General features: G+C 47.9%; 1 protein-coding gene across 3 annotated transcripts in view; it reads left to right on the top strand.

Moving 5' to 3' along the window:
• LOC131209486 (uncharacterized) overlaps positions 1-26,260 on the top strand; it is a 28,137-nt gene extending 1,877 nt beyond the window's left edge. For 2 of the 3 annotated variants that reach the window (XM_058202565.1, XM_058202564.1), the window contains exons 2-7: positions 16,301-16,569; positions 16,662-16,792; positions 17,211-17,281; positions 22,812-22,968; positions 23,287-23,582; positions 25,185-26,260. In XM_058202565.1, the coding sequence (XP_058058548.1) occupies positions 16,773-16,792; positions 17,211-17,281; positions 22,812-22,968; positions 23,287-23,582; positions 25,185-25,960 (1,320 nt within the window). In that variant the 5' untranslated portion in view covers positions 16,301-16,569; positions 16,662-16,772 and the 3' untranslated portion in view covers positions 25,961-26,260. Of the gene's footprint in view, positions 1-14,819; positions 15,089-16,300; positions 16,570-16,661; positions 16,793-17,210; positions 17,282-22,811; positions 22,969-23,286; positions 23,583-25,184 lie in introns of those variants that run through there. The other variant, XM_058202566.1, reaches the window with a different exon arrangement.
• Positions 26,261-26,813: the final 553 nt, after the last annotated feature.

Genomic DNA, 26,813 nt, shown 5'->3' with positions numbered 1-26,813 from the left:
AGGTAAACAAACGTGCCGCAGAACTTGCCCACCGAGGTCGACTTTGAACGCTTCGATCACGAAACACGACGTCTTGGCCATCTTCTGTGCCCGATTGCCGCTGGTTTCTGCCGTAATGGAGCGAGGTTACGTGAGGTGCAGAAAATGATAGGAAAATTGTTGGCTGCCCGCGTTCGCCTTTCTAGGGCAGATGGATTACCTTTGGGTTTTTGGAATAGTTACGTTGCGCGTGATGCAATGAATTGTGCACTTGATTAGCAAACAGCACCCCGCTTTTGAGCACATTCCACACATTTGGTGATTATAATGTGCGACACCTGCAGCATGCATTGTTGAGCCGATTATTATCATTTGTCCGTTTGTCACAACTGAAACAACAGTCGCCAACACCCGCCCCTCACGGACAGGCGCGGAACAGGCTAGCAAAACAATTGCAACATCCGCGCGAGTGAATAATGCTTTAGAGGCAGAGGGTTTGTTTTGGGTTTATTTTTAGGTATCTGAAAACTGCAACTGGTCTAGAGTGGAAACATTGTTCAACCCGTTATTGTTTCTTCAGGCTTGGCGAAATATTAAGTTCAACACGTTTTAGCACATCGATGTACTATCGCTGTTTAATCGTTTGCAAATAATCGTTAGCGTATGAGTAAGCGGAATATAATATTTTAATGGCAAACATGTTGCGATGCGTCAGAGTAATGCTATCAAATTGCAAAATCCGTTTTCAACAAATTACACTTAAGCGTTCACGTGTGGTGCGATGAAGGGGACACCGCATACCGCAGGCAGAGACAGAGAGAGTGGCAGTCGATTAGCTTCAATCCGCTTCCCGCATACTGCATTAATGAGTTTAGAACATTTAGACCATTCCCGGGACACGTCGTGGCGGTGGCGGCATCGTGCAATGTGGTTTGCAAACCGCCAAACCAACCATCAGCAACATCATTACAGGGGCATCATCACCATCGGCTCGTACCTAGCCCATTAGCAGGACGCCGGGCGCCGAGCATTAGGTGAAGGTAATATGCGTGTGACGCGTAGATTTACGCCGCAGTTCTAGTGTTTCGTCACCGAAATGCTGGTGCCAGTGTTGGGGGGCTTTGGTCGTTGTTGAGGCACGGGTGACGCAGAAAAAGAACCTGCATGGCGGTGCTCGAACCACATCAAGCTCAAACGCGCCCCGGCAACAGAGGCTCTGCAGAGCGCTTTGTGGGAATCACAAAATTTATAAATAATTACACAATCAACCCCACATGCACAGTAAACCGGAAGTGAGGATTGTGGGGCTGATTCCTGCCTCCGATTTGTGGAGTCGCAACCCCTCGATATGCTGAGCACGAATGGGCAGGGAAGGTTCCGCGATGATCCATCCCGTGGTTAGGCGAATTAAAATGGAACACCCTGACCGGGTGTTCGTCTAAACCGGACAAATGTCAACACAAATTTAAAGGTAAAAGAGAAATTGCAGAATGACGGCTGCCCATATTATAAGCACTCTTGGCCGATTATGTGCCATCCGGCATGCATTGCAGGAAGCCTAAATTTGTTCAGGTATTTGTTCAATTATTGGTCCAGTGCAGTAAATGGAATATCTAACATTGTTTCAAAACATTGTCCCATGATCATGAAACATGATCTTTTTTTTCATGAAACTTGAGCTGATGTCGGATGATTGATTTCACCTGTTCACACCGAATGCACTGCGTTAGAAGTAAAAATTCACGAACCGAGGCTTTACTACTCAGAACTGCGGAATGAAAATAGCATTCATTTTAACGCTAAACCTGATAAAGCTTTACCCAGTAGCCGTACTATACTTTGATGATTGAAGTGCTTCGTTATCACGTAACATTTTGTATTCGTAGCGTTTCCATACTCTTCAGTTACGCCGAGCTCTGTTGGATCAATGCCAAAGGCGTAACAAAAAACCCTGCCAATAACATAGTTTTTATTCCTTCGTGGTATCGTGCCGACCGACCGACCGGTTTTGTAGTGCAAAAATAGATCGCTGTTCCAGATTCGCTTTGGCTCACGAATAATTAGTGTGCGGAAGGCCAAATTTCCAAACTCCTTCGACCGGGGGCTTAAATTTCGTCCTCCACAAGTCCGGACGGCGGACTTGTGTTTAAATTCTCCCGCAAACGCTTCAAAAACAGGTCACGGCAATGCATTGTCGCAAGTGATTGATGACGCGTCGCGGCAACAATTGGCCTGGTACAGTGTGAGATTGTTTCTCGCGAAACGATTCCATTTCATTGGCCTCATCACGAAGCATCGAAAGGCGACGCATCACGTGCGGCTGTGGATTAGGAAGCCCTTCTTGGGCGCTGGGCGGACAGGCTACAGCAGGCATGGCCGTCTGTTCAGACTCGATAATTGGCACGTCGGACCGAGAGCGTTTGGCATTTGGCGCGGTACGGCTCGGGTCGTGAAGATATGCTCACGTGTTCACTAACGATAGGCTACGGCGGGTGTATGCTGTCGTGACCGTGAACGTCATCACGGCTGACTTTGAGTTTTGAGCTTCGCCGAGGAGGGCCACCGCTCTCCGGACGCGCCTGCGTAGAGAAAATTATCAATCGCTTGCGCTTACCCGCCGCCAATCGGTCGTTGCGTTAAGGTTGAGTAATTCATCAGGAACGACCCTGGCGCACGTACACCGTGAGAGGTAGGCATTAGTCGGGACAAATTCAATACTTCCACTCGATATGACGCGTATGAGGTGTAACTTCGGCTCATGATGGAAAATAAAACGCTGTTCAACGTCACCTAATGTGGTTCGATACAACTCCATTGCGATATCCTTCAAAGTGCGATGAAACCGGCCGCGTCCATCGTTGGTGGTCGACTGGATAGTTGAATTCCAAATGAGTGTTTGGCCTTAAAAAATAAAAAACACTCGATGAGGTAAACATCTGGCGCTTGTCTCGCCATTACCAACTGTCTATCGCAAATTGAACTGATAAACGCGAATTTTCATACTTCCCATCAGTTTGTGTGTCCTTGAATGGTATCGATTAAATTAATAAAAAACCCTGATTTTCGTTGGTGTCGCAAAAATTGGCCATGCAGAAAAAATGCCACCCCCGAAGCGCCGGGTTTCAGAAATGATCATGAAATATGTTGTTGTAAAATTAATTTAACAGGAAAACAAATGGCATCGCTTTGTGGGAATGCCGTCACCCGAGGCACGCCGAGTGCCGCGGTGCACAGATTCGCATTTTTTCGATCCCACATTCGAAACGGTGAACCGGAATGCAGCGAACAAAAAAACAACGGAAAACTGGACGGTCGATTCAAAAATCAAAATTATGCGCTGCATAATGCAAAATACTCCAACCAGAACCTGCTGTAGGTTCTGCTACGCTGCCTCCGGCGATATTCCGATTAATGGAAATTAATGGTTTCGTCGGGAAATATCATATGCCGAAGCCGCGAAGGATCGCGATTCCGGGACCCTTTTTTCTCTGCTGGCCACAAAAACGTATTGCGTCGCGTGCTGGCTGTGTGTCGGTGTTCATGTTGGACAAGAGTCAGAAAGTGGGTTGAAAAAAGCCCTAGAGGACTTTTTTCTTCTAGCAACTGTTGCAGCCTTATTATTGGTTAATTATTACCAAAGTGTGAACTTTAAAGATCGACCGTGGCGCAAATTATGTTTTTAATAAAATCTCCCTCCGTTTGGTCGCCGATTAGCTGGCTGAGGTTTCGTTTGGTGCGGCATCGTGCCATCTGCAACGGATTATTTATGCTGAATTGGCCCATCAAAGTAAAGTGCAAAAACGGGCCAACATTGGCCCCAAAAACTCCGGGGCCGATGGGGTTGTTGTCACACCATTCGTGGGCACTACCCATCATTGGGCTGATGCCGTTACGGATGATAAAGTGATCGTAGTGAATCACATCCAATAATCGAACGATTGCTCAATTAGTCGAACCTTGTTTTCGAACCGCCACCGACGCCGCTGCCGCCATTATGCTGATGATGCTGCTGCTGCTGCTGCTGCTGGTGGACCACGGTGCTGGCGGTCGCCTGTTGTTTACTCAAAGGTTACCTATCTGCCTAATTGACCCAAACCCCGGCCCTGGCCCTGGCCGGCCTTTTGATGAAAAATAGCATTCCGGCGGCAGGATGCTGATAAATGCGAACAGCCCGCGTGCTGGTGGTGTCGGGAGTAGTCGAATGATTTTATGTTTTCGCATCGTGGCCGCGGTGGCGTATTATTCTCTTTTACTTAATTTTTGATATTTTTTTACGGCTATGCTATTAATATTTCATTCACCAACAATGGCCGTGCGTGATGGTCGGTTGAATTATTTGCACGGTCGAATATTTCGCGTCAAAAGAATCGCGGCTCGCGGCCAGCGATTCGGTACGCACCACACGCCGAGAAGACTGTCCAGTGCATTGTCGCTGGAACCGTTCCGGCTGCACCAAACTTCTTTGATGCAGAAAACGTGATTTTCATGGTAAATAATTTGCCATTGTTTAATTCCGCATTGCATCCGATCGAGTGAGCAATCGGTTGGTGTGCTGTGACTAATGTGGCGTTTGTGTTAACTACTTCAGTCATCACTTTTTATAGTTTTCCCATATCGAAAGCCTAATTTGTGACGGTTGATTTTATTACGAATAACAAAGGTTTGCGTTTTGGTGTGATGACATATTTTCCCGCTAAAGCCCTGTGAAGTGTGTTGATTATTATTCATATTTCACTCATGGAGGGATTACATTTTTTCTATGTCATGCAGTCAACTCGCAGCGTTTGGACCGCAAATGTTGACTGGCCAAAAGCAAACAGATTTGATAATTATCGAGGTGGTTATTATTATCTCGTAATTGACCGTCCTATTTTTATATCAACTCTTAACTTGGCAGACACTACAGGGAAACTGGTCGATGTTAACGATTCAGAATGAGTTCCTACGTATCCGTATGAGGTATAAGCGACAAAAATGAAAAGCTTCCGGGTGTATAGATTAACTTCATCGAATAACAAATCAATCGCACGCAAAATTGGAAGTTGTTTATTCGCTTCCAGCTTTGCCTACATCGGCAAACCCATTTTGTTTTGCCCGGCCTAAGCTGCGGCAACATATTCGTGCCAACTAACGCAGACTGCATATCGATAACCGGAAAGGATGCTGGAGCCGTACAATAAATGGCCCAAAATCGCAAACTGCTTACCATAATGCTCACTCAAAATGCTAACAATTTTCACCACATCCGCGGGTACAATATGCAACCCACTTTTGAATGGTGTGCTTCGTGTTTGCGTGTATGTTTGCGTATGGGAAAAGGATCAAAGCATAATCGTTATCAACATATCCAACCACCACACACATACATGGTCACACAAATCAGAAGCCAAAGCATTATTATCGCCAGTTTGCCGATCATCACTGAAACTGAACGAACCGGCGCAACATACGCGGCGGAACCGCGCGGCCGGAACTGGGCTGCGCGAAATAGTGCCAGTTTTTCTATCGCTCCATTTTCGCCGCAGAGCAGCATATTTTCTGCCGCCGGCGCCTCGGTTTTGTTGTTGGTGGTTTGAAAATTTCCAATAAATTCAAAGCTCAGGAAAAATCGTTTCTATGCAAACGAGGTCCCTGGGAAAGACGCGTGCATTGCAGATGCACCACCCCGCGATCCGCAACCCTTTACTGTCCCCCGTTTTTTGGGCGGCCGGCGGCCAAGTGCGGCTTGAATGATGGACGGGGGATGTGTGCGAATGCGTAACCGTTTTGTCCCGATATCGGTTCCGTCGCTCTCGACGTTACACCGCGGCCCCGGTTTGCAGCAGGGCGGGTGCAAATGAAACATAAATACGGGCGCCAGAGCATAAATTTAAATTTCTATAACACGAATAAATTCTGAATCAATGATCATTTGTTTCCATTTATGGCCCCCGATTGCCCCGACACGGCTGGGCGCGCTGTGCCATTCGTTGATAGAATCGAAGTTCTCGGCTCCAAGTGCTGATTTGTTCGCGTTTTAGTTCACAAAATCGTTCGCTTCTTCAATCGGCCGCTAAGCTCCGGCACTGCGTTTGTTTTTTTAACTGTCGTCACCGGATTTTTTTCTCGCACTAATCCAATCGCTAAATGTCTCCCGGTGACTATTTCAATATTTAAACGTTCGTGGCACAGTTCGGTTGGCACCGTTGAAGGGGAATAGTCGAAATCGGGACTGTCTGTGGCTTTCCTGTTCGGTTCGTATGCTACTACGGCGATCACAAGTTCCCGTGCTTGCTAGTGGCAAAGTTCCTTGGTTTTTTGCCACGCTGGGAGTAGGGTGAAGATTTGAGAAATGAACAAATTTTCATTTTGGGACACAGCAGCAAGTTAGCAAGATCTGGAAAGCTCGTTTTCGGTCGCTTATTGTTCCTTCGTTTGTGATGCTCTGCATTCTGTGACCCACGTAGTATTTTGACTCAGGTGCAACCACGGTGCAACCCTAGGACCCTTTGGGATTATATAAACTTTTATTTCCTCTAAACGGCACCACTTGGCACAGTACAAGCGAACTTTATCTTCCGCCCGCTGTTCGGTTTTATATTTCTGATTGAGCGATTCACTGTTTCTCTTTTTGGGCTCTCGGTGAGCTTTTGGGGTCCCCTTGTTGGAGTGCTGATTTATACCACCGGCATCCGGTGGGAGTTTAAAGAAAAATGGATCATTTTGGGTACTTTTTTTTCGTTGGTTTGCATCGGGAAAGAGTTTAGTACAACCCAAATCGATCACCAAAACCCAGAAACGGGGAGCTTCGATTCGTTTCAGGCACGCACGGAGACCGGAGATGAAAAATTGACAGATTTTACCCATTGACCCGCTTTTTTCCGATGCTGCAGGTGGGAAATGGTGGCTTTACGCAGCCGATGCCGAGCATAAAAGTCTCGGGTGGAAAAGCCGTTTCGTGTGGTCGAGCAATTTGGCAAAACATGCGAGTTGATCTCATTTCCCGGAACCAGTCGTTCTCGGAGTTCTCGGCTGGCCACGGTTTGGTTTCGTGCAATAATCACACTTTGGGATCACAGACGGCGGCAGCATCACGGAGCTGTGTGCCAAACGGCAGCAGAATATCTGAACCAGCCGGGCTAGCCAGGGATCGAATTACCACTTTCGTAGGCACCGTAGGATGGTCCGTTTTTCCGAACCATTGGTCCGGTAATCGCTGCGAAGGCCCACCCGGTTTGATATATTGAAAATGGCCACAAGTTTCCACCGGCGACTGTCGGTGACGGCATTTCGGTGAAAAGTTTATTGGGTTTGGGTTGCTGGAGTGTTATCATTTATGATTTGCGTTTCGGCACCACAAGCAGTAAATTGTTTAAGTTTACTATTGGAAAATCACCAAACTATGGATCGCGAAAAATAAGTGCCAACCCAAAAGCACTCCCAGTATCCTAGACTATTTCATAGATAATTTTAATGCTCCGTAAAGGGTTGATATAAACAATATTTTTATTCATCATTCAGTTTTCTCAAACCCATTAATTATCAATTTTTTTATTTATGTATTATTTTTTAGTGAACGTTTTCTTATTTTTCTCGACTCCGTACATCTTCTTGACCGCTTCTACAGACCAGCAAAAGACGATGATTCATCGTGTGGAGTATTGTATCTTATATTGGACCAACGTGGTGATAAATGCTTTCATCAACGCGAACCGGTGTACGATCATCGATTTGATTATCGCAATTAAAGCTTTCCTACCGCTTGATGTTCTTTTTGCACAAAGAGCCAGAACTGAACTGAACGGTTAACTTATCGAAAGATTATCATCGCATCGAGGCGTGGCAGGAACGTGTCTTTTCAAACAGTATCCCTTTCAGACTGTTTGGGGTACCCTTCAGCGTTAGTCATCTGCTGCGTCGTGTGCATCGTAAACTTCAACGCCTTTTTCTTACAATAGCTTGGTATGGAGATTGTTTTTTGCTGAACGACTAACGCAGCTCTCAATGCTGCACAATGGTGCGCAGCCTTAAAGACGCCAACAACGGACCAAGCTCGCCGGGTGTTACGATTCCATAAACATCTTGACACGCTGTTCTCACTCGGTTCGCCGCGACAGCGTCGATGACGAATTCAGGCATTAGTCTCGTGGCGTTGCGATGTTGTTGGCCTCTTTCAAGGTCCCACCGGCGGTCCCAAGCGCTCAAGCTCAAGCCGCCCGTCGATGGAGTTACGAGGCTACCCCACACCGAACATGCGCGGCCGATTGCTTTGCAATGAGACTTCGACATCAGTTTCACCTTAATTTTGGAATCGTTTGTCGGGTCGGGTGGCCCGCCCCTGCATACCAGGGTTGCCATTACTAGACCACAGCGGCATAGTAATGCGCTGCCAACACTCTTGTCGAAACATAAACATAACCCCGCGGCTAGAGGGAGGCCGTCGGGCGGTGTGGTTCATTCAACGGCGGAAGAGCAACAACGAAACCGAAAGATAAACAACGCCCCACGGGAAGAGTTGTGCAATCCATCACCTTTATGTTCAACATTTGTTATGTTGCACGAACGGTGCGGCGTGTATGGTCTCTCTCTCTCTCTGTGGTCAGGTCAGTCGGCGTCGAGTGAAATATTGTAATTAAATTTTGCAAAACTTTAAAGCTCTGCTGCACAAATCCGCAGTTTGGAACAACTTTATTGGAAATTAAAACGATTAAACGGAACTAATTCGCACTCTCTAAGCACTTGAAATTTGTGCTCTGCTGCGTAAAAGCATACCTTGCGAGACATTTAAGCACGCGAGAAAAGCACGCGCGTTCTTGACAGTGCCACGTGTTTACGACGGGAGCCGCACATGTTTCCTTGTTGTGTTCGATTTGAGTCACGTCTTTCAATTCGTCCCCCACCAGCCAAATAATCATCTCATGGCCGCGAGTGGGGTCGACTGGTACCGAAAAAAACAACCGCCAGACAGTGTGCCTGGGGAGGATGGAAACAGTTTAAACAAATGCTCCACGGTTCGGTCACAAACAAGGGCCTGGTCGGTTCTACTCGCACCGGAAGCTTTGCCCCACCAAGTTCAAGATCGGTTCCGAGGTTAGAGTGTGTTTTAAAGGTATCTGACGAGTGGGGGGCCGACCAGCGAAGGCCGGCATTGGCATAGCCACAACCTGCGAACCTGCGCTAATTGTTGCAAGAAGACTGCTCTCGGCGCTTCGTTTCTGTTGATTGCACTAATCATGGCCGAGCTGTGTGAAATACGGATCACGCCTCGTTGTGATCACGTTTCGGGTCACGTTTCGTGTGTTTTATCACATATTGGAGGTTGTCCAGTGTTCTATTGACGTTATATTGTGTGAAGATTCGGTTTGAATTCTCCTGTAAGAGTGGTTTTTTTTTTTCAATCACAATACAGAGTGTAGCACTAAAATGTATTCCCTATTGCAAAATGTCCTTTTCGAAGCATAGTTCATTATCTATCCGTTCGCCCAAATAAAACGGATCCATGGCGATCCTATTCCGGATAGTGGAATCGAGAGAGCTCGGAATCGTAAATTGAAATTCTGTGCCGATAGCCAATTTCGGTGCCAACTTCCTATCCCTCGCTCGCCCTCGAAACTGGGCAATGTGCAAAAAGTGGCTGTTGCGAGATGTGAAAATAATGTTTGTGCAGCTCCGTTGATTGATGGATCGTCGCGTCGCGTTAATTAAATATACACTTTCCACAACACGGGCCGGTACGCGGCAAATCAATTTCAACTCATTTGAATATGTCCCCAATAACGGAGAGCAAGTGATGGGGTAACGTGACATTAGGAAGTAGTACCGCTGCTCGTTGCTTAGTTAGAATATGCGCGTTCAGTTTCGATAATGACAGCGAAAAATCTCACCGACGATTGGTAGTGCGTACATAGTTTATGGTTTCCATGTGGCAACTTCCCGTACGGGAACTGGATTTCGATTAAAGCTTTACAATGCCACACTGCGAACACTTGATATCCGCTTGCGACTGGATTTGCTAGCCCTGGACTGGATAGGTGGTAAAAAGTTGCAATCGATTAAATCAGAGGGCATCCCACTCAGAGACCGCACAGTGTCGCTAGGGTTCCGATAAGCGATCCACAACAAGGGCTTAAGCAGAATTTACTAACGAACAGCGGAGTGTGATAAATGAGGCTTAATTTTGTAGCATTTCAGTATCTGGCCTTCAAGGCTGTGAGGTTTTCATTCGCTGAACTTATCTCGTCTGTCACTGATAGTGTTTTTTCTGCTCTATAAAGTGTGGTTTCCGTAAACCTGTACTTTGTAAATTACCCTCAACCGTAACCCGCTTTTTTCCGAATGAGTCCCCGATGATAACCCACCTCGAGAGCTGCGTTTTCGCAGAATGCGAAAGTCGCTCGGCGTCGAGGTCATTTCCGGTGAGTGAAAATTTCATAAAATACATTTCAGCAACCGCGTTGCACCGTGCACTCGGCACATTCCTAGTGCCTGCCGGTGGTGGTGGTCGCTGCACATAATGTTCGCATTGACGCAACAAAGCGGTTCGTTGCGTACCATTGCGCAATGGAAATGTGTGCACGGGCAAATAAATGTCCCCTCGAAGCATCCGGGCCCTCGACTCGACCGGGACGCGGGAATCTGGCGCCCTCACCGGAAGCCAGAAATCGTGCTGCACCGTGTCACGTTTGGCGGTGCCACCGGTTCGGGAATCCGGTTGGCGAGAAACGCTCGCAGGCATATGTCCTATCACGGAGAACCGCACGGTGGTGGTAAGGAATACACAGGGTGGCGACCCGAAAAGGATGCAAATCACTTCGCGCACACAGTGCAAACCGAAGCCACCGGGCACATTTATGCCACTCCGTTTGTGGGCGAGGTACAGTGGTCGGTGCCCTCCGTGTTTCGGTTGTTTAATGAAAACATTAAAACTTCACATGCATAATTGATAATAATTATTAATATATTCATTATTTTATTTCGACGGTGAGTGCAAACGTATTTTTTTATCGTTACACCCGAGCATACGGCTTATGATTTGCGTGGAGTGTGGTCACGCGGACCTCCGTGGTGACGAATCCGAGCCGTGTGGTGTGTGCAAATGCCGCGCACGAACAATATTTAAGTGCAGCCGCGTACTGTGCAGCACATTTGAACGCACGTTGCTGGCTAAATGGTTAAAATTGTTTTATTTTGTGTGTTTACATGTTAAAGCAAATTTTCGTATAATTTTAATTGGCCAGTGTTACTCTGGAAATGCTTTTTCTTTTCTGGAAAGAGATGTCCTACTCGTTCTTATACATCGATGATCAACGTCAGACTTCCCAAATGGTACTCTTTGCCTATATTTATTGCTATAAGCCTTACGACCTTGATTCAGCATTAGGAAAATGAATCATCCATTGCGTCGCAGGGTCAATAGCCATGGGTGCAGGAGCTCGGTAATTGAGTTCGACAAACACCGCCCCGTATTTATATCCACCAAAAACCCGGGCAGACGACCACCGTGTGATGTTTGTGCAAAAACCCCTGGCGAGTGTAAAGTAGTGGACCACGCGATCCGCCCGGTCCCGGACCGCTGAGTGTGTACACTCTGGTTAACTGCATTACGCGATCCGGGCGAATCACGGTTCGCAAATTGAGCGATAAATAAACAAAACATCTCCAGCGCACATCCTTGGTGGTGGCGTATGAGTTTTGGTGACCGTAATCTGAGCGCCTACCCCCCGTTTCTCTCTGGTCCCAAGGTGCTTGTGATCCACTTCCGGCGATGAAAGCTCTCTCTCTCTCTCTCTGTCGGAAGCGTTGCGTGTAACTTCATGGTCAGCGCCATAAATGAGCAAACAGCAGGAGGGTGGACGGTGCACTGTGCAAAGCTTCGGACGTTCCCGGTCATCCCAAAGCCACTGCTACGCGATCAATCCGTCGGTTGACTTGCAGGTTATCAAAGTGACATCAACCATTATCGGACATCGGCCAGGCCGGCGGGAACCCATAGCGTGGAGGGGAGAGACCTTCCTGCGTGCGTGCTTCCTTCGGTGGTGGATAGCAATTGATTGCGGCGCCAGAAATGCAACGGGGTGGCCTTCGGGGACCGACCGGGGACTGTGGATAACTGAAATTGATTGGCGGGCCGGAAGAAGGCTTCCGAGTGAGCTACGAAGCACCGACGAACCGGTGCAGTAACGGCCAACACACTGTGTGTCTGCTACAATTTTGCGTTCCAGACGGCCCCACCATGTGGCCAGTGTGAGTGGTCACTCATAAATCATACACCATGCTCTAGGACGACGCTGCTAATGACGGACTCTGCTCCACGTTATGCGACAAATCGGGCACACCGTCCGTTTGGCTCCCCGAGGCAGACAGCGGTGGTGTTGGGGTCCGAATTTAGATCTCCCCGTTGGCTCCGGTGGCCTGTTTGGCGCTGATTGATTAGCAACAAATTGTTTTTTGGACGCCGTGGCACCGTACGATGCCTGACCGGCTGAGACCTTGACCATGTTCCGCTTCGCTCGGGGCGAAACCGTTTGTTCGGGTTGCACTGACACGTGACGCGGAAATGGCCGGTCGATCAATGAAAATCGACGGCATCATGTGCGGTCGGTCGTCGTCAGTGATTTGTGCATCCAAATCCTGATGATCTGCTCCGCTGCCGATTCGGTGCGGGGAGCCGTGATTTGTGTTGGTTTTGAATTTTATTTGCATTCTCGGGACGGTTCGGGGGGTCGTTTTGGAAAACTAATTATTCGCTCGAATTGGGCGTGTTCGGTGTGTTTAGTGGCGGTGGTGGATTTGGAAAACATGCTCGAAAACCAATCTCACACACTTTTGGCTGCTGACTCATGACATCTCATGCAAGTAATCAAGCTCGTGATCGCGGTCTTTAGCCGCACTGCGTCATAAGGAGATCTTTCTGAAGCAACAGTGGATGGCGAAAAGAGCCTTACCTTCTGAACATTTGAATAATATGTTAAAATGTGAGTTGAATATTAGATTGAGGTTGAGGTAATAGGGATATTGCACGAATGTTCGACAAAAGCGAGCAAGCAATCGGCAGAAATAATCAAGCTGTTTGAAATTGAAGGTCGTATTCATGATATTAAAGCTTGTGGCCGCAAGAAATCAACACGAGTTGATAAACGTAAACTGAGTATCTCCTCCACAAACCTTTGTCAATCCGCCTGAAATATTGGCCAAAAACGAAAATCAGAAGTTATTCAACTCCCTTCCGTGCATGTCATTTGACGTATCCTATAGAATGTAGACAAATCTGACCTTGTTTTTTTGGAAAATTCCGCACCTAACCAAGGGCAATACAAAAAAGAACGGTATGCTTTTAAAACTCCCTTATTATGAGAAAAACTGTTTTGGAGTTAAGGATCTTTGGTGACCTTTCCTGGTCATGGCGACTCGAAAGCTAGTCAGAACTTAATGAAAGCAAAAAGCGTTCATGAATGTCTTATTGGTGAAGATTTCACCGCACCACAGGATAGTGCAGCAATCCACAAGCCAGAAGCAGTAATGCAATATCTTGTGGATGATAATATCAAAGTTTGAGGCTATTAACATCTTTGTCCAGACCAGCTAACCACCGAGAACTGGTGGTTATTTATGAACCTTGGAGTATGCGAAAGATCCCACTCAATTTAACATAATTAGGAAAATTAATCAAACCAATCGGGTCCAAAATAATACGTGAGGACTGCAGAAAAGGCCACATAACAAAACGAGGATGTTTGGCTACACTGTCTGGGTGGAATGTTATGCATTGTGGATACTAAGCTTGTTTTCGTCGAAGAAAAATTTAGCTTGTTCTAAAGATTTTTGGCCATAAATTTGTCTCTTGTATCAATCATCCCTAAATACAGCAAATCTATCATATTCACATCTTATTTATTGTTTTTGATTGACTAAAGCAAATTTTTCATCGTCGTATTTCCTAGAATCTTTTGCATTTTTGAACTAAGGTTCTTTTCGCCAGCCACTGTAGGTTCTGACTAGGCTGTTGGGCGGCGTAGTGTAAAAAAACCTCAATACCAAATAGTAGTACATTTAGTACCGTGTTTCCAACTAGTCATCGATCGTTGACTCGCATGCTGTCGGCTAAACCTGAAGTGATAACTAGATTACATTTTAGTTACTGCCGGTTTCAGTATCGTTACTTTTTAGCGAATCTTCTGGAGAGTTCGGATAAATAAAACACTCAGCAAGACTGCTCGGAATGAGACGTGGAATTTCGGAGTGGAACCTTAAATTTTTCAGATACCCACCCCCCCCAAAAGCACGAGCGCTGCCCGCTGGACCAAGAACCAATTTCCACCTTATCTCGAATTATCGGCACCGATAATGGTGTGTAGCCGAAAAGCACATCCGCACTGCGCGGAGGACGAAGTTCCTTTCGCACGATCGCGTTTACTCGTAACGTCATAATTAGCCGTACGGGGCTATTGCGTTTTTCAGCCCCACGACCATCCAAAGGCCGCTTCGTCGTGGGTCAGTGATTTTGGCGCCGTTCAAATATTTACCCGGCACTCACGAAAACGTCCCGAAAAAGTCGTCCCAGAATGGAATCCCCAAACATTGGCGCGGTGAATTGTACGCCAATTTTCGAAGTCACGAATTTGGTTTATCGGTTTTCGAGTTCCGCGAGCCCCTCTCCCCCCCTTGGCACCGGCGCAGAGCAGGCGCCCCCCCCCCGCCGAGTGTGTGCTAATCGAATTAACAAATGGAGCTTGCCAGCGCGAACAAACATCGCGCATCCATTTTCAGTCTGGTCTGGCGTCGGGTCGGGTTGTAGGGCTGAAGTGGGCTGAAAAATTGCACCTCGCCTGCAGCACTCTCGGTCACAAGGGGGTAGTGCGCATCGGATTCTCGCCATTTGACCATGGGCGGCTCGCCACATTCGCCGCGTTGAAGGCCTTGTGTGACCTCCAATTTAGTCACAGCACCCATTCCCACCACGAACCGCCTCGCCCCCAGGAGCGGTAATTAAAGGAATCTAGTTTACTGGCTGACAACATGTCACCACGGTGCCGTGCTGCTGGTGCCATGGTGACGATGAGCCCTTTCATGGCCCCATCGCTGGCTGGCTGGGAGCGGAGTGGCGGCTCAAGGAATACCTCCGGAAGCGTATGTACGTGTGTCTGTGTTTAGTTGGAGGCCATACCGTTAGTCAGCACTCAGGCCTAGCCCGCTGGGGTAATAAATTATCCATTAGAATTGGAATGTAAGTGAGCCGAGTTAATCTAGTTTGAGTGATGAAATGCAGTTTTTCTCCTCCGAAGCTGAGTTTACGGAAAAACCGAAACCGTGCATGACATACTGTTTGCAACGAAGAAGCGCTGTTGAATTTTCATTAATTCCACGGAACCTCCGGGTGGAGAGGTTTGGAAGTTGTAATAAACTCAATTGGGCCACTTCTGCTTTAAGTCTGAACTCCAAAGTCCTGATGAATGTTTTGCTACAGAACTTTTGTAAAGATGATTCAAAAAGTGCTCTTCTATGGACTAGCCTAGCCAGTGCACATCATCTTCCTGTCGGCAAAAAGGATCCACCCGACTGCCCTCTGAAGCCACCCTCTTGCGTGGGAAAGCCGATTCGACAGGTCATGTTACGAATTAGCCGCATGGAATGGCTTCCATCCTGGATTTGCAGGATACGAACCGCGGTACGTTTATCCTACGATCCCTGGAGCCGTTGTGTGGTTGCGACTCGCTTACAAAACCACACGGCCCCATCATAACCTAAACAGGTGGAAGGCTCTTATCGGTTTCTCTCAAGCGTCAAGCGCGGTTCGACGATATCGGCAACCGGGCGGCCTCGTTCCTCGGCGACGGTTGATAAGCCGTGCTGTGAGCTGCCCCCGTGCTGTGGACGTTCATAAAACGCCTGCCTTCACAGTCACCTCTTCAGCCTGTCCGCTTCGGGATGCGCACCGCATTTGTGTGGTCTCGTTAATGCGCCACATAGCGGAGGTCGAAATTTATCATCGCTGCCAATCTGGGCCTAGTAGCTGCCTGACCGACGGCGCTACCGTGTACGAGACATTTACAGACACTTTGGTCGAGTTCGGTCGGTCGTTGATTGGGTCCGTCACAGACACGGGACGACAAATCGGCTTCGGGCAGGTACGACGATGGTGAAGATTGGAGAGCGCGTTTTTTTCGGTGTGGCTTTGTCGTGCCACGGCTCATGTGACTGATTTATGGGGAGTTTGCCGTCGTGCCGAGGTTGTGGGTGACGAGCTTCAAGCGTTCTGGACGCGTCCAGAACATCGATTCCCGGTGCTGCTCGGATAGCGAGCGTGAAAATTGATTTCATTGCTTTTCTTTCTTTTCCTCGACAGGATTCTGCCGCCAGCCGTCCAGCTATCCTGCTGCAGCAATTCCATTACTGGTACCAGTGACGTGTCCAGTGCGTGCCTAGAGCACCAGCCGCGTACAGTTGAAGTGGTGCCATTCCCATTGTGTCAAAATAATGCTGATCCAACGTGTCAAGCGAAAGCGAGGAAAGTGATTTCGTGGCTTTATTGCAAAAGACATTCGTGCACACCCAATCGTTACCGATCACCACGATCCCACCGATCGGCGAAACTGTGATATCAAAGGAACAAAAGTGAGAGAACTTACGAACAGTCTCAATTTATATCAACAACGAGAGTAACCTTTTATCCATCGACCGCTGTTTGTACTTAATTTTAAATGTAGTTTTATCATCTTCAACACAACAAACCTGAGGTGGCACATGTAAACGCTACGTCAATCGCGTTTTTTTTTTTTGCATTACAAAGTCTGTGACAACACGGCAGGGGACGGAAAATGTGTAACTGCTGCAAGTGGTAAGTAGCTTCTGCTTTTCGCTATCTTGCCATCCGTCACGTGTTACGCGGATAACGGGTAGCCTAGTTTAGCGTAGTCCCTATGCTCTAATCTTTCGTTAGGATCCAGTTTATCACTCGAAACATATCCGACCTTGTGATCCTATTTGAGATAGCAGATTCCATTCCTATAGAGTTCGGTCAGCACTTTTTCAATCAAATGGTTTATTTTCCATAAGAAAATACATTGAAATTGATTAATTTTGGCCTCTAGTACGTCTTCGGGTAAAAGTAATTTTCAAAAACTAAAATCAAATAAATTGCCTTGGAATAAAACACACTCCACCATTTGTTGCAAATCTACTGTACCACTTGTAGGCGCTGGTTTGCCTTCGAATTGACTCTTAAAACAACGTTTTCTTTCCACTTTTCCGCTCAGTTTTTTCAGCTGCTGGGAAGATTTCTACTGGAACTGCATCGAGGAGAAGTTCTGTTTCGACGAAACGTTAGGTGAGTAAACGAAAGGCGGTACATTAAAATTTCACCTCCCTGTGACTATGATTTTCTCGCGTAACCATATTATATTCCCCGATCGAAAGATGGCTCCTGTGGGGCTGGACTGGGGCGGGACCTGATTTGCTCGGTGATTTGAAGGAAGGAACTTAACCGGAGGATTTGGTGTGTTTTTTCCGAGTCGGTCGGTCGGTCCGTCGAGCATCATTGAGTTACCGAAAAGGAAAACCCAATTCCACTGGAACGAGCGGCGGTCACGGAATCATTCTTAGGATTTCGCTCCTGGGGTTTCCTTTTTGCTGTGTTTGGTCTTGAAAGATTTTTCTTGCCGATTGCGGTGCATCAGGAGTGAGTGCCGAACGAATCGGTTAGTGTGTTCGGACAGTCCGTTACTCCGATGCACCACACTTGAGGCGCTCTATTGTTTTGCTGCCCCTGTTCAAGCTGCCGAAATCAAGACGGCTTTCAGGGCACGAGCCCGGAGGTGTTTGTGGGGTGCACCACCACCGAGTGCTCCTTACCGATCGGTGGCTATTTGTTTTGCTTTCATCCATTTACTTTGATTGGATCGAGTGTCTGGCGATGCTGCATCAGGCTCTCCGATTGGGCCACCGTCGCATTCGGCACAAGATAAAGAGAAGCAATTATTGTTGACGCACACCCATACGAACACAGGCGCATATCACACCCGCAATCACGCAGTGATAAAGCACAACCACCCAAACACGGCCGGACCAGGAACCTGAATCGAACTGTGATTTGAAATTCCTTTGGAGAGTAGCGAGTGTTTTCGCATTAGAAGCGACCAGAACGGAATTTGGTTTGTGTTTGTCCATTTGGTTCTGGTTTTTTTTTATTCATGTTTATCTATCTGTTTTACTTTTTAGATAATATTTATTTGCAGTTTTATCTCTTTTTATTTTCCCCTTCTTTCCTACTTTATTTGGTTTGCTAATTCTCATTCCGATGCATTGAGCGAACGTTTCCTTTTAATAGGACACCGACCAGTTTTGTCACATTGATTAATTTTTTACCCCCTTCTTAATTTAAATACTACTTTTCGCCACTCAAATGCAAATAAAATTAAACTTTTGGGGTGGTTCCGATTTTTCGCGTTTACAGTACGGCACGCAGCTGTTGCAGGTGTGTCGCCTGTAGTCGTTGTGTGGGGGGACCCACAACTGTCGCATACAAAATTGGGCCACACACCCAGCGTTCGTCAGCTGCATGGGGACGATTTACCAACGGAGTGAAAGCCAATTTTGTTTGCTGTGAACCGACGAAATTGGTGCGAATCAAATTAGAACTTTTCAAACCCACGCTTGTGTAGAAAGTGATCAAATAAAATGCACCTCCACGTGGCCGTGTGCGGGTGATTTTTTCTCGTCCTTTCGCTCCAAGTAAATTCACCACCAACAAAATGGACGTGACGCCGGGTGTCTCACATATATTCGTGTGCCGTTCGCTTCGGCATTCACTAAATTACGTTATCGAAATGGGTGGCTGCTGCCTCCCGGCGGCGAGCGTTGGTGCGTTGACCGTGTATTTGCTGCGCTGCAGATACCGGTTGGCTTTATTGCGAGTAGACTGAACGAAAGTAAAAAAATGGGAAAAAGTTTGGCAAAAAAGCGACAACACGTAAACGGGCAACTGAGTGGAGCTCTGCAAAAACCTCGGGCTCGACGGCCTAACGAATATTATCGATTGATGACAAAATTGATCCAACGCCAGCAGACGCACATGCAGCCGATTCCGGTGGGGCGCTTATGGTGCATTCCGGGCTGACATTGGAATCCCGTGCACTCGAGTGTCCTTTTGTGCGGACACAAACCGGCACCAGCAGATCTGGAGTGTATGATGCCTGCGCTGAATGGCGGCTCTGTTCAGGCTCTAAGCGTCCGAGCCACGCTGTTCTGAAGCATCACAGCCGGTGTCGGATGCTAGTGACGGATTGATCCGTTTCGAGGAATGTTAAATGACAGAATACGTGCATTCAGATCACAGAAATTTGCTCTCAGGGCGCTATCGATCGACCAATTGATCGGCGCCAAGTATGCCCGTGAAGTACCATCGAAGTTTTGAAGTAAACCACTCTTGTTACTCTATTGTAAGGCGTGCTGCTTCAGGATATTTGGGATTAAATTTTTTTGTATGTTAGTTAATAGTTTTTTTTATATATTTAGGAACGGACTGGGGTTAGTTAATAGTTATTTTTGGTAAAACTAGGGCCCCTAATTTATTGCGAAACTGTTAAACAGTTAAACATGTTGAAAAGCGTCCACTAATCAACCGACCTCTTAATTGAATTTTAAACATTATTTAGTATATTTCTGCATTTAAAAAAATTGTCCAAATAGATGAAAAAGAAACTTAGCCGGTGCTTATAAAAATATTCCAAATAAAGATACAACTTTAGGTAAACCTGAAAGAACAAATCAATTTAACAAAAAGGGCAAACGAACATAACCGCAAGTTGTTATGAAGGTCCTGAGTTCCGCAAACGTTCCCCGATTCAACGAACTTATCGCAAGTCGTCCGCCGCCTGCGACGGCCGCGCTCTGATCCGAATGGAAAATGATGCGAATGTCCTGTCGCTGCGGATCGATAGGGAAGTAGCATTTGATGTTGATTTAAACCCAGTGGCGCCCGGTCTAGGTGCCCGCGTACTGTGGCCATTTCGATGCTCAGTCCAAAAGTGACGGCTGAGGCATATCGCTGCATTCGAGGCGATGCATTTGGGCGATGCATCTGCAGCCGGCTGCAGGGGGTGGTTTATCAAACTTTCACGTTTGATGTGCGTTCCTTCACTGATACATCGCTTACCGCAGATTTCTGCGGTGCACGGCCGGCTCGGCTGCGTTACTACACATTTCCCATCGATCGCCAGAAGTGCATCGGAGGAACAGAGAGAGAGAGAGAGAGAAAGTGAGAGTGAGTGAGACAGAGACAGTGCACGGGTTGATGCGTAAAGTGCATTTCCTACGCCCGGTGCCGCGCGTGAGAACGGCGCTCTGGGATCTGAAATGCTGTTGATATTTAATTTCGTGAAATGCTCCATCGACCGGTCCGGAGTGAGACGGAGAGACGGTGAACCGAAAGGGGGAAAGGCTGCGGCGCCCCTACACTACGCGACACGTATGCTCGCGACGGCGTGTGGCCATCCGGCATGGCACCCTGGGCGGCTCTTTTAGGTCCGTCGCACGATAATTGAACTGATAATTAATTTCACCCGATGCGGCAGCACCGCAAACTCCCGTGCATACTCCAGCGGCGATCCTGGCTCGTTAAAGTGCACCACACATGCAGCAAGAAGGGTGCAACGGTGGCAACGGGATATAGGCGCCGATAATATAGAACATTCCTCACCAGGTTCGCAGCAGGTCCGATGCGCTCGTGTCTAATTTTCCCAGCCCAGCCCATACATAAGCCAGCATGGGTGCGATGTATTAGATACTTCCGTTTTTCGAACAGGGTTAGCGATAATGATTTTATTAATTTCCCGCTCCCGCACCGGCGGTGCAGAAAAATGGGTCGAAAAAATGATGCGGTTCGCGTGGTTTAAAGGATAAATTTGCTCCACTTTTTATCCGTCACGAACTGGCCTGTGTCTGGTGCTGCTGCATTGCAGATTGCTGTCACTGTCCGCCCGGCGTGTCTAACAGCGCCGGCAGCGGTTTTCGGTGGACGTGTGCTTAAAAGTTCTCAGACTAAACTCCCGCAAACTAACTCGCTGACGATCGAACTATGGAGCTGTATTCGTTTTTGGGTTTTTTTCTTTTGCAAGTCGAACGATGCTTCTGGGTCGGGCACTGCTGGAGAAAGCCGATTCGTTCCGAACCTCTTGATTTTATTCGGCAAACACTGACAAGAGATAATTGCTTCAATATTTTGGACAAGTGCTTCCAAAGTTGTCAGAGATGCGTGCATGCAGCTCTATTGGGTCATCGTGCTAAGTCGATCCAGAAGTCGATTTGCTTTTATCGGGTTTTTGCAATCAATGTGCAATCATCGATAATCCTTCGTAAAACTTCTGCCATAATGTCACTGAAGGGAGAATAGTTAACGATGTCTAGTAATGGTGTCTGGTGTCCTCTAAATTGAAGGCTCTCACCTTCTCAAACCTCTTAGTAGCTTGAAAAAAATGTTTGCTTTCGGGTGCTTAATATTTTTAAACACTTTTCGTTTAAATTCGTCTTCCGATTGGTCCGTAAAGGGAGATTTAAGGAGCCGAACTGGGTTAGTGTTACCAATAGCTATGCCGCCAGAGGGAAGCACCACCGAATGGGTGCTAAAGAAATCACTTTGCAGAAGAGAAATTTTTTAAAGCCCCACAATTAATCATCGATCGTTTGTGGACACTTGTGGGGCTCCCCACCACACTTCAACCAAGGCTTCTGCACGATTAATATCACACTTCGATTGACCGAATTCGCTTTCCGAGCCGAGCCTGGACACACCACGCTGGGCTGCGGGTTAGCTCGTGTGGAAAATTGATTTCGATCCCGTACTTGGCCCTCGCATCTGGTGTGGCACCGCGCATCAGAACCGACGTTAAATTATAAAGCTCCCACCGGAAAGCTCGGAACGGGAAAGTCAAACAGAACGCGGGCGGGAGTAATCGATTTCCGGGATTCGAGAGAGGAGCAGAGGGTGTGTACCGAAAGAGGCGGACCCGTCGTTATCGGTCACCCATTTTCAACGGCGGATGTGGTTATGCCCTGCGCCACTGTGTGCGGGAAGGTTAAAATAATGGTGACAGCATATAAAGCATCGATCCGAATCCGAACCGGCACTACTGGGTCGTGCCGAGTGGCGCTTTTCACACTTTCTCGGACCCGGTTCCTCGTCGGAAAGAATAATGATCTTCCCGAACCGAAGTTGCCAGCCGGCGCCGGTCAGAAGCATTTGAAATCTTCTAAATCTGAGAAGCGGTCCGCGGTGGCAGCCGATAATTATGTTGGGTGTGCGGATTTCAATTAGACAAAACCGGGTGCCCACATCCTTGGACCGGGTGGGGGCAGTAGATGCCAGAGCAAGCCCGCTGAAGAAGCAGCCCGGGATAGTCGGAGCAGTATTTGGTGGTCACATTTGGTCTGCGGGCAGTTCGTGGCGCTGCGGATACGGATTCCGTCAGCCGGTCGATGCTTCAAGCTGGTCTCAACCAGAACCGCACGGTGCCTCCGTCGAATGCGGCGAGTTTAAGAAAGTGTAATTACATTCGAATCACGTAATTAAGTAAGAAGAATGACCTAACGAGCCGCAACCCGCGCGTACGATCGCCTGACCGCATTTTCTAGTGTTGGTTGCCTTCGCTCCGCATACCCTTCCCGTTCCCGAGAGCCCGACGTCGAATTCGATTTATCTCGACGATGGGAACAATATTTATCAAACGCTCGCCAAATAGACAACCGGAGATCCGGTCGGCTGCCGACGGTAGTCTCGGAGTATCTGCGACCCGTGCAGATAAATATTTTACTCTCTACAATCTCTCGCTAACGCTGGGGTCTTGTGCTTCGACTTTCCACAGTTAGCTACGACCCGGAAGAAGATGAAAAGGTGGTCAAAAATAAGAGCAAAAACGGATACTACAGTGGACCGACGGCTGACGGTGACTCGGCCGAGAACAACAATGCACCGATATGTCGCCAACCGGCGGGCAGCATCGGACGTAACATGTCGATGAGGTAAGCTCGAAGTGCAGTCCCCTGCCTCAGGAAACAATAAATTTAACATTTATGTTTGCGTTTTGATAGTTGTAAAAATGAACAATGAAATGGCAGTAGTTTTGGAATTTCATTCTTTCCCATACTGGTTCCCCTGTTTGAATTGTTTTTTTTAGTATTTCGCATTAAGGCTATCACTTTAGATTGCAACTTTGCTCCTTTATTTAATCCTTGAAGTTCAAATGTTCTTGCCAGTTCTCTGGCACTGTTCGTTGTCGTGGCCGTGGTCTGTGTTTGACTAAGTTCTGTTGTTTGCATCTGTTGTTTCGCTTTCACCAGCTCCGCCTGCAAAATTCACGAGGACGATTTGCGCCGAGAGATTCAAACCAACGTCCCGATGCTGGCACCGGAAGTGATGGCCATCTTTGCTAATTCACAAATTTTCCAATCCAACGCACCGTCCAAGCAGCAGCAAACGTCAAAGGCCACCTCGCCGTCGTCGGTGAAGTTTGCCATTTCCGATTCCGGTTCACCGATCGATGTGACGACCCCGGCGGCCGCCGCCACCGCCGAAGTTGGTGCTGGCGATGACGGCCGCTCGGAGAGTTCGGATAAGCTCCTGAAACGGCTCGAAGGTAACTAGAAGTTTCAGCTCGCCCACCCTCAGCCCTTCCGCACATACACCTCCGCCTGATTGGCCACCAAAGCCCACTCCTTCACCCTTTCGTTTCCCATCGACACTCCACAAACCAATCACACAAACAAACTCAAACACCACGGTGACATATGAGCAAACCCGAATACTGTTCACCGTAAACCGAGATCGGTCTACAAATAAGCCAACGCCACCACCACGGCAGCGGAAGTTGGGAAAAGTTTTTCACACTTTGGCCGTGCATGTACAAGATTCACTAGTCACAAGCATCTGTTCGGTCGGTATTTAATAGAATCACACCATCACACCTGGCTGGTCCGGGGGATTAAAAGTGCATCAAATGAACTCACGATCGATGGACCCGATCGATCGTGCCACTGGCGTAATACTTTATCGCACCCACCAAACATTTAGGGTTTATTTAAGGATCGCGCTTTGAGCTTTACTTTATAAGAAGGCACGCCTAACAGTAATGTTACCGAAGACTCTTTGAGTTATCCTAAGTTGGGCGCGAGCATATAAGTTCGATTTCAATAAAGTAACTTTGTAAACATAGCATCTACCGAACGAATTGGCACACCAGTTACTGACCGCATGCCTACCTACCTACTTGTACTCCCAACGCTAACCATTGGCACGTCGGTGGGGTCGTTACACGTGTATATCTGCGTCTGTATACTAACCATCAGCACCAAATCGTGGTTCGTAGGAGCTACTACTAGGGAAATCCGGTGGGCAGACGCTCTTTGCGAAACGGGAGAACGCTGGGACAGGTAAGTTCCTCGTACAGCACCAGAATTGGCACTACTGCGCCCTTGTGTGTCACTAACCTTCCAACAGGAGCAACCATCCTTCCTGCTGCTAGTTTGCTTGTTTTAGCTTTTGGGTCTAAAAATAAATTTTTGTTGTATAGTTGTTATCGCTGTAGTTTGTAGTTACGGTTATCGTCCGACGTCGTAATGCATGCTTCGTCGTAGCGCACGACTGGAAGCGGAGTATCCGCAACGTGAACCACCGTAGAAGACACGCCACGAATCGCTATCAACCGTGACATTGGTCACGTGTAGGTCGCGCAGGGTTCCTTTGGTTCAATTTTAGGCATGGCTGAAGGCGTGCTGGGTCCCCAAGAACGCACGCCCTACTACTTCTACGAACTATAATTTGATTTCCCAGTAGATTGCACAGGACGGTGGCCGAACGCTGTGTTCTTTATTTGAGTGGTTAATTTAACATATTATCAAATTGGCCATAGTACTTCATAGTTCCACTTTTGCTTATGCCACATTACACAACCCCAGATAACGGGCGTTTCCCTTCGTTGCTTGCATGTTTTGTCCGAGGTACTTAAGGTAGTTTTCTTAACGGTTGTGGCACTATAAGCGCTTCAACATTTTAGCTGTATAGACACACCACAGGGCACACTTAAACCCTCACGCACTCTCTCTCTCTCTGTCTCTGGCACGGATCTATGGTCGATCTATGGTCGACGTTCATACGGAAAAGCTCGCCCCACGCCAACGAAACCACCTTCGCGGTGCTTTGCTTTATCAGTCTCTAATGAGTAATGGAATCTTCATTTTAGGAACGTCCCTGGGAGAGCGAGATAACCGAGCCGTCATTCCGGCCATCGTCGAGGAAGAGGACATCGATGGGGGGTCCGAGCGGGACGACGAGGTCATCTTGAGGCCCCCGCGTGTCTTTTCCGACGCGGCCCTGTCCAAGTCGATTCCGCGCGACGTGGGCAGCAGTATGGTTCACAAGCAGATCAGCTACCTTCAGGCAGAGGTGCCATACTTTGCCATTCGTCCGGCCAGCGAGAACGACATCTTCACAATATCGTCGTCCGTGGGCGGTGGTGGTGGCGGCGGTGGAAGCGGCGGCTCTGGAACGTACAATGCCATCAGCATGACACCGGAGGTGCCGGCCATCTCGTACTCGAACCTCCCGAAGAACTACCTCGAGACACCCGTCATCGAGAAGTACCGCGAATCGGTCAGCCTGTACTCGATCCAGACGGCCGGCATCAACCGGCAATCGCAGACGGACGATCTTTCGATGCCACGCTACTACGGCAAGTCGGAGCTGTTCGTCGTCGGTATCGATCGGGCCGGTAGCCGCAGTGCGGACGCGGTTGAGATGGGCCGATCCGACGACGGGAGCAGCGGCACGTTAGCCAAAAACCAACGTGCTCGCACCAACATGGAAAAGAGCAAACGATTGATGAACATCCGCACGGCATTGCCACCGCTTAATCTGGGCCTGGTACGGGGCCACTCGTCGGCCAACCTGAGGGAACGGGACCGTGATTCGAAGGAACGCGACAGACACTCCAAATCGAAGGAGAGCATGCGTGTCTAGAGGGCGCGCTCGCCCATGCCAAGTTTACTTAACCAACCAATCAGTGCCAAGTACAGTATACGGGAACATCGTCCCAGGTGCTGGTTTCCGGCCGGTTTCATGTTGCTACTTAGTTTTGTTGTTTTCAGTGAGGATCTCCTGTGCGAGAGTAGTGGAGGTATTAGAAACCAGCGTTGTTATGCAATTGTTAACACGTGTGGAGGGAAGACATTTTAAGTGATTCAACATAGTCGTTCCGCACGCGGCACTCTATATCCGTTACAATTCCAGATGAGTAAGATATAGTTCAATAAAGTCCGTTCAATAGACAACAGATTACAAACACGTGACTGGATTTCTGAATCTGAGCCTATAATCTGTTTTTTATTTAGTGTGTTCCTTTGAGTTCCTTATTTCAGGTCAGTGCTTAGAGACATGTTGCGCCAAGACCACGATTCTGCCATTTTTCGTTCCAGTTGCGTCTGGCAGATAGCTGGTCAGTTTCAGAATTCACTTCCTTAAGGACCCTTTTTCTACGTTGCGTTGTGTCGTTGTAGCGCTAGGTGAAATGGTTGATTTGAGCAGGCCTGGTCTCTGCATGATAATAATTTAGCTTCCAGATTTTTTGTCGATGCGCACAATCGTCAACGTGTGTTGCTACTTTTTATCGTTTGCGATGAAGCTCACGCCCGCGGCGAATTCAAACGTCAGCGTGAAATTTATCGTTTCACTGTCAGTCGTCCTCCGTCCTTCACGAACACACATTCGGTTTCGTTCAATTCGAAATGTACATAAAAACAAACCGTTCGCGAGAGCGAGCGGATCGTTCTCTCACAAAGAGAGAGAGAGAGAGAGAGACAGAGCGAACGGAGTG

This window comes from Anopheles bellator, chromosome 2, assembly GCF_943735745.2.
Source record: "Anopheles bellator chromosome 2, idAnoBellAS_SP24_06.2, whole genome shotgun sequence".
Taxonomy (NCBI): domain Eukaryota; kingdom Metazoa; phylum Arthropoda; class Insecta; order Diptera; family Culicidae; genus Anopheles; species Anopheles bellator.
This window is presented reverse-complemented; position numbering and strand designations above follow the sequence as displayed.